The sequence below is a fragment of the Haplochromis burtoni genome, unplaced genomic scaffold, assembly GCF_018398535.1.
Source record: "Haplochromis burtoni strain Fernald_Lab_line unplaced genomic scaffold, NCSU_Asbu1 Contig_1499, whole genome shotgun sequence".
NCBI classification, from domain to species: Eukaryota; Metazoa; Chordata; class Actinopteri; order Cichliformes; family Cichlidae; genus Haplochromis; species Haplochromis burtoni.
Window position 1 is genome coordinate 35,959 of NW_024583860.1, and position 8,103 is coordinate 44,061.

Below are 8,103 nucleotides of genomic sequence, written 5' to 3' on the forward strand. Positions count from 1 at the left end.
CAGAGAATCCCCCGCCGCCCCGCCCTCTCCTCCCTGTGCCGCAAGCAGCAGGCGCACCTCGCAAACGGAGGGCGCCCTTACTCCCAGCAAATGGGCGATAGAAAACCGATCGGTGCCTCTGCCATTCCCAATATGCGCTGGCTGATGTCGGGGCAGCATGAGTACGAGCAATTGGTTTTTTGGGGGGGTTTTTTGGGGTGGGGTTGCCGATGCCCGTGATTCCGCCCCAGACAACCGCCCGTGTCGCCTGTATCAAAAACCGCTACTGTGTGAATGACTGAATGTAGTGTAAAACGCTTTGGGGTCCATAGGGACTAAGTAAAGCGCTATACAAATACAGACCATTTACCATATTTAATCATTATTCTCAAATTCTTCAAATAACAACAAGTCTGCAACTGAAGGAATAAAAACTAAAACTGTCAGGAGTCATTTCAGAATCAGAATCAGAATACTTTATTAATCCCGAAGGAAATTAGGGATTTCCTTCGGGCGAACACTATTTTAGACATTTGGTCTAAAATAGTCTGGAAGCGTCACAGTTTCACTGATTAACAAAATTAACTCGCTGATTTCAAATCTGAAAATTTCTTTTTTTTTCTTTGTTTGACTAAAAGCAAGTCCTGCTTTTAGTCAAGATGTTCCAAATATTGAACAACTAGAATGACTGGACAAAAACAGTTATGAATTTCAGCACTTAAGAAATAAGTCTGATGTCTAGAAAAGTGAAACCAAAATATAAGAAATTGAAGCAAACTGAATAAGCAGCATTTTTTGGAAGCATTGTGTAGGTTTTCCAGAATTTTCTTGGAAATCACACAGCAGAAAATTATGTTGAGCTTGTGGATAACATGCTGAAATCATTATCAGCTAAAGAGGATGAGAATGTCAAAGAAGACGCACTTTTTACATTCTCATAACTGACAGAGTAAAATTCATTCTTCTACTCTAGTTTTTGACATGACAGGTCTGAGAGCGCTTCACTCAGACTGCAGGCTTACTTGTTGATCCTAGAGGATTCCTAGATTAGGCTTCAAACTTTCCTTTTTGCTAAAGCATATAGTTAGGGCTGGACCAGGTGGCCCTGAATCCTCCCTTAGTTATGCTGCAATAGGTGCAGGCTGCTGCGGGAGTCCCATGATGCAATGAGTATTTCTTCTTCTGTCATCTTTTTCTCTCACTATGCATTTAATTATCAGTTCTTATTAACCTATTATTATTATTATTACTACCATTATTATTATCATCATCATTACTACAACTACAAAATATCATTAATCTCTGGTTCTCTTCCACAAAATGTCTTTTGTCCCATCCGGTCGAGGCAGCTTGCCTCACAAACTTTGTTTAAATTTCCCTAAAACAAATTAAAAAAAAGAAAAAGGTCATGTGACTGTTAATGTTAGTTCATATAGTTTCTCCAATAACTAATAAAAAAAGTAACGTTTTTAAAAGAGACTTAAAACTGTAACATTAAAGTGGTATACAATGAAAGACAAATGTTATATACAAAGCTTTCTTTTAATTAAAGTTATTTTTTTTAGTTACTCTAATAAACAAAAATTTCCAAATACACTGGAGAAAAAAAGGATGTAAATACAACTACATGAGTTACTGTTACTGAGTTACAGAGAGCTATAGATACTGGTGGGTGCTAACCAGCTGTAACACGGGTGAATAAAATATTTGTTGTTAGGATGGACGATCAACAGATTGTGCACTTCTTGATCTTCATGACATGTATGATATAAAAATCATCTATTTCTTTTTGTTGTTGTTCCTTCAGTTTTTTTATTTCTTCTTCTCTTGCCTTTTTATCATCTACAATTTTCTTTTTGTCATCCTTTTCTCCTTTTAGTTCTTCATCTTTTTTCTCCAAATCATCTCTGAGTGTGGTTTCTTTGCGTTTTGACAGTTCTTCTAAGAGCCTGTACTGTTCGCTGTGTTCTTTCTCTTTCTGCTGCATTTCTGTTTCTTTCTGTTGTACCTCTGTTTCATGCTGTTGCATTAAATCCTTCAGTTCTGTCGCATGTTTTAACATCAGAGCTTGAAGGTCTTTGGTGTATTTTTCTTTGAACTCATTGAACTCTTCAGCTTGTTTTCTTGCCTCCTCCTCATAACTCTTTTTCATGTCTTCCATTTTTTGCTTATAGTTATCCTCCAGTTCTTTTCGTTCCTTCTCTTCTTGTGCACTTCTCTTTCGGTCTTCTTCCTTTCGCTGATGGTCATATTTTCTTTTTTCCTCTTCATACTCTTCCTGGAGCTTTTTTAGTTTTTCTCGCTCCTCCTGACGTCTCTTGTCGTCTTCTTGGTGTCGCTTTTCCCACCATTTGTTTTTTTCCTTCTCCCAGGCCTCTCGTTTTTCTTCCATCTCTTTTCTACTCTGTTCCAGTTTTCTGTCAATTGTTTCCTTTTCCTCTGATCCTGACTTGATCTTTTTCTCCAGAGCTTCTCGTTCTTTTTCCCACTCCTGTTGTTGACGTTCTTCCTGCATTTTTCTTTTCTTTTCTTCATCATTTCTAATTTCTTGTTCTCTCCTCCTCTGCTCTCGCTCCTTTCTTATGTTTTCCTCCTTTTCATTAAGCTGTCTGACCCTGAGTTCTCTCTCTTGTTCAATTTCTGCTCTCTGTTCTTCCATTCTTTTTTTCATAGACTGAATTTTCTCCTCATACGTATTTTCAAGCTCCTCCTTCTGTTTCTTCATCTCTTCTTCCTTCTCTTTCAGGATTCTCTTCATTTCTTTCTGTATTGCAGCTTCAGCCTCTTGCGGCATCTCATTGGTGAAGTAGCTGTCTCTGTTGTCCTTCACCATGGCGTCAATCTTTGTTATCAGCTCACTGACTTGTTTTTGATTTTGCTTATCATAGTTATTAAACACATGGTATCTTCCTCCACAGTCAGAAATAAGTTTTCTAAAGGAAGCATTAGATCCCTTTTCAATGTACTCTTCAATGGACGTTTCATCATTTTGCAGTGCATCTCCTCTTGTAAAAAGAACAATGGTGAACATTTCTGAATTCTTGCCAAAGACTTCCTTGATGAGCCTTAAAGTCTCTTTCTCCTCTTCTGTGAGTCGACCAATCTGTAACACCAACAGGAAGACATGTGGTCCTGGAGCCAGAAGACTGATGCATTTTACCAACTCCTCTTGAACGTTCTCATTTGACAGAGTTGTGTCAAACAGACCAGGAGTGTCGACCACAGCAACAGGACGACCGTCCACTTCACCATGTGCTTTTTGACAACACTGTGTGACTGATGTGTGACTTGATGCAGCTTTAAATTCTTTTCTTCCTAGTATTGTGTTTCCTGAAGAGCTCTTTCCACTGCCAGTCTTCCCAATCAGCACGATCCTGAGAGGCTGTATATTCTGCTCCTCAGGATCACCTGTAAAAGAAGCATGTAGAGAATTAAATAATGCCAAATTTACTTGATAATAATTACGCACTGTGAGAGAACACTATACAGGTGAGACTCAAAAAATTAGAATATTGTGCAAAAGTTCATTTATTTCAACTTAAATGGTGAAACAAATATATGATATTGACTCATTATGTGCAAAACGAGATATTTCAAGCCTTTATTTGCTATAATTTTGTTGATCGTGGCTTTCAGCTTATGGAAAAGCCCAAATTCAAAATCTCAGAAAATTAGAATATTACATGAAATCAATCAAACAAGGATTTTAAATAGAGACATGTCAGACCTCTGAAAAGTATAATCATGCATATGTGCTCAGTACTTGGTTTGGGCCCCTTTTGCATGAATTACTGCCTCAATGCGGCGTGGCATGGATCAGCCTGTGGCACTGCTGAGGTGTTGTGGAAGATCAGGATACTTCAGTAGCAACCTTCAGCTCTTCTGCATGGTTCTGTCTCATGAGAGGACTCTTACAGAGGACTTTGGACCACTGAGCAACAGATCAGTTCTTTTTTTCCTTCAGGCCAGGTAAAAAGCTTCTCACTTTGTTTGTTGGTCAGGGGTTGCTTGATAAGAGGAATACGACAATTTGACGCCCGTGTCCACCTGTGTGTGGTGGCTCTTGATGCACTAACTCCAGCCTCAGTCCACTCCTTGTGAAGGTCCCCACACTTTTGAATGGCCTTTTCCCAATAATCCTCTCCAGGCTGCAGTCATCCCTGCTACTTGTGCATCTTTTTCTTCCACACTTTTCCCTTCCACATAACTTTCTATTAATGTGCTTTGATACAGCACTTTGGGAACATCCAAGCTCTTTTGCAATTAACTTCCGAGGCTTTCCCTCATGGAGGGTGTCTCTGATGGTTTTCTGCACAACTGTCAGGTCGGCAGTCTTCCACATGATCGTGATTCCTACTGAACCAGACTGAGAGACCACTTAAAGGCTCAGGAACCCTTTGCAGGTGTTTTGGATCAATTTGCTGATTATAGTGTGACACTTTAAACCTAAAATATTGTACCTTTAACAATATTCTAATTTTCTGAGCTTTTGAATAAGCTGTAAGCAATAATCATCAAAATTATAAGACAAAGGCTTTAAATATCTTGCATTGCAAGTACTGAGTCAATATCATATATTTGTTTCACCTCTTAAGTTAAATTACTGAAATAAATGAAATTTTCCACGATATTCTAATTTTTTGAGTTTCACGTGTATAGTAGTCAAACTTAAATGAAATCACAGATGTGCTTACCAGTTACTGTGAGCTTTGTCTCCATCACATGAAGCTGTTCCTGTAGAGTAGTTAATTTTTTCTGCTGACATGATATCTCATCCATTTTGCCATATATCAATGTGTCTTTTGTGTAACAGCAGTTTTTTTCCACAGTATCTAACAGCAGTGGGATCTGCTGTTTGTCCTTAATGTTGAGAACAACTGATCTTCCTCCAAATCTCTCATAGAGCTCCTGGATGTTCCTGCTTAGCTTTATGAAGTTAACAAAAGCTGGATCTGTAGGATCTGAGTCCACAGTGAACAGAATCACGGTGAAGTCATTGACTCGAGAGCTGAATGCATCCTGGATGGTCTCTAACTCTCCCTTGTCTTCATCAGTGAGGGGAGCCACAGGTAGGACCAGGATGAAGGCATGGACACCCTCAGGATCACAGAGGGAGATACACCTGAGTGATTCCTCCATCACTGCCTCCTGAGGTTTTCCATACAAGGCAGGCAGCTCCACCAGGGAAACCCAACGTCCACACACCTCTCCCTGATGTTTAACACACTCTGATGAGTTGGAGGCTGAATGAAGCTCAGTCTGACCTAAAATGGCCTTGGCTGCTGACGTCTTCCCTGCTCCTCTCCTCCCACACAGAACCAGGTTTAAAGATGGTTTGATCAGGTGATTGTATTGATTTGTTATTTCCTCAATATTCTGCATTAACGATCCATAGTTATCTTCAGACATGTTGTAGTGCCTTCCTCCACATTCTCTGAGGACTTCATTCACAGAGAAATTCATTTCATTCTCATGTGTGATGACGACCATCGAGTGTTTAAAGGCATTGTGACCAAACAGGCTCAGGATGAACTTCAGAGTTGTTCTGTTCTCCTCAGTGAATTTTGATGGTTTCACCAACAGCAGCAGAACATTTGGTCCAGGATGACAGAGACTCACACAGCTCTTCACTTCTCTTCTCATGTCCTCCTCAGACAGACTGAACAAGTCTGGAGTTTTCACCACTGTCAGTAGTTTTCCTCTCCACTCTCCACAGGAGGCCACACAGTGAATGAGTTTTTGGCAGTGAAATCCTTGGTACCCAATGATGAAGTTACCAAGTTTTGTCTTCTTATCTTCACTTTTGCCCAGCAGCACAATCCTGAATGCAGACACTGTGATACAACAGAGAGAAATGCAATGTTACAAGCACATGTTTAAATCAGGTGTGACGTATTTGTACGTTCACACACACACACACACACTACAGAAAATATTGTCTACCCTTTCAATTTGTTCAGTTTTGGTACATTGCAGCCTGATGATACTGTCGTTATAATAATGAGAAACTGATGACAAAGAAAGCGAATTTTAGTCTTATCTGTTTGTGGCTTCTTATTTGGTCATTGCAATATGTATAACCTTCTGTTCCTATTGCTAACCACACTGATTTTTTGTATAGTTTAACTTGTGCAGCTTGTGTAATTATTGTGTAATCTAAAATCAGGCAGAGAAGAAGCCTGTCTAATCTCTAAAGGCAGATCGTTCCACAGTTTTGCTTAGCTATTAGCTTAGCTCTTCATCTTTGTCATCTGCCCCACTGACACTTTTCTGGTCATTGTGTCACATGTTTTGCTCCTCTTCAGCCTCCTTAAATAATAACTATACTTTTAATAAATGCAGCCTGTTAGCAGCTCATGAGAGAGAGAGGTAAGTAAATATGAGTGTCAGTTTTATGCGCTGTGTCTGCTCAAAGCTGAATCCTACTTGGTTGAATCAGCTGGCTTTTGACTGTTTCGAGGGCAGGGTCCAAAAGAATAGAAGACCTAATGCAATTGGTCAATTATATGGACAATTCAGATTGACACATACCCATTTTAATTTTAGAAATAATGAGCAACACGCACCATTCTTGGAAAAAAAAAATACTGTATTTTTCGGACCATAAGGCGCACCGGATTAAGCATTAAGCGAAACAACAGAGTCAGATAAGTTACACTTTACTCAACTCCTTGCTTCCACTTCTGTACCATTGATTCATTAATGCTGAATTCTCTGGCAGCTGCTCTATTCCCATGTTGTTGCAGTATATTAATGTCTAACCTCGTATTGTGGATGGATTATCTCAGTTGTTCTCCTGACTGGAGGTCTGTTTACAGCATCCTGCCATGCGACTGTATTTGTCTCTAACCATCAGGAACCCTCACGTTAACTTTTATCGAGTGGAAAAAGTGTTAGCGTTCATCCTCCAGCTTCACTGTTTATGCTAACATAGCTGTGTAGCTAGAGATAGTAGCACATCATTATATACCAGCTAGCCCAACTTCAGTAACCCTACAAACATCACTGCTGTTTAGTTTTCTGTCTTCATTTATGTTGGAAGTGATAACAGAGCTGTATGTTTAATTTGTTTCAGAAATCTCTCAGTTGCTATATCATGTTTAGGTTGAAGCTAGCGAGCTAACTTCCTGCTAACTTTTAACTTCGTTGAATTTACTAAATCCTGTTTTCATGGATGCCTGGATGTTAAACTTCATAGTTACACCTGGTAAAGCAGCAACACTGATCATTTTATTGAAGATGAAAGAATTTAGACAGTTTTTAACTCTCAGTCATGCCGCAGTGTTCGTTTGACTGAGAAAATTTAATTTTACAAATAATGAACAAATATAAAGCATGCTTATGTTGCTGCCAGTAAGTGTGCATCACTCAGTAAAACACAGCTGTACATATCTGACTGCAGAGCTCCACTCACTGTGGGTTCAGGCTCCACTGTTATAGTTCATTCAGATAATATTACAGGTTCTCTGAGCAGACCGTCTGTGTAGTGGACAGGACAGGTGGATATGACTGTTTTTGGTAAGTAGCTCATCTGTCTGAACTAGTGTCTGATAAACAGTTCAGGTTGTTGTCATCATTTTGTGCAAATCTATTTATAGCTGCTGCGTGCTTACAGGAATGGAAAAAGTATTGAACACACATCATTTAACACTGAATTCAGTGTTAAATGATGTGTGTTGTTGGTGATGACAGCTTGTTTTCTTTTAAAAAAAAAATTGTACCTGTTGATTCCGGGTCTTTCTGTAGCAAGGGGTCGCTGGCTCCTGGACAACTCCTCACATAATTCTTTTCCCTCTGTCTGAAATCTTGTGCGGATGTTGATGATGATGTTCTTTCCACTTGCAGATAATGGCCAAAATGGTGCTCGCTGGAACCTTCAGAAGTTTAGAAAAGCTTCTGTAACCAGTGCCATCAGTATGTTTTGCAAGAATAACGTTTTGGTCTTGACAGAGCTCATTGGTTTTACCCATTATGAGGTGTTTCTTGTGTGACACCTTGGTGATGACACACCTTTTTACAGGTCATCAATTGGTCAGATAATATTAATTTGCACAAGTGGCCGGAGTGCTTCCTAATTACTGATAGATTTCAGCTGTCTTGCATCTTTCCTTCGTGTCATTTCAT

At 39.5% G+C, this 8,103-nt stretch overlaps 1 protein-coding gene across 1 annotated transcript; it reads right to left on the reverse strand.

Annotated features, from left to right (window-relative positions):
• Window positions 1–1,487: 1,487 nt before the first annotated feature.
• Window positions 1,488–7,854, reverse strand: LOC102294966 (GTPase IMAP family member 8). Its single transcript, XM_005952410.3, has 3 exons — window positions 7,701–7,854; window positions 4,674–5,813; window positions 1,488–3,387 (listed from the first exon to the last, which is right to left on the reverse strand). The coding sequence occupies exons 2-3, from the start codon at window positions 5,620–5,622 to the stop codon at window positions 1,706–1,708; spliced, it is 2,631 nt and encodes an 876-aa protein (XP_005952472.1). The 5' UTR covers window positions 5,623–5,813; window positions 7,701–7,854; the 3' UTR covers window positions 1,488–1,705.
• Window positions 7,855–8,103: the final 249 nt, after the last annotated feature.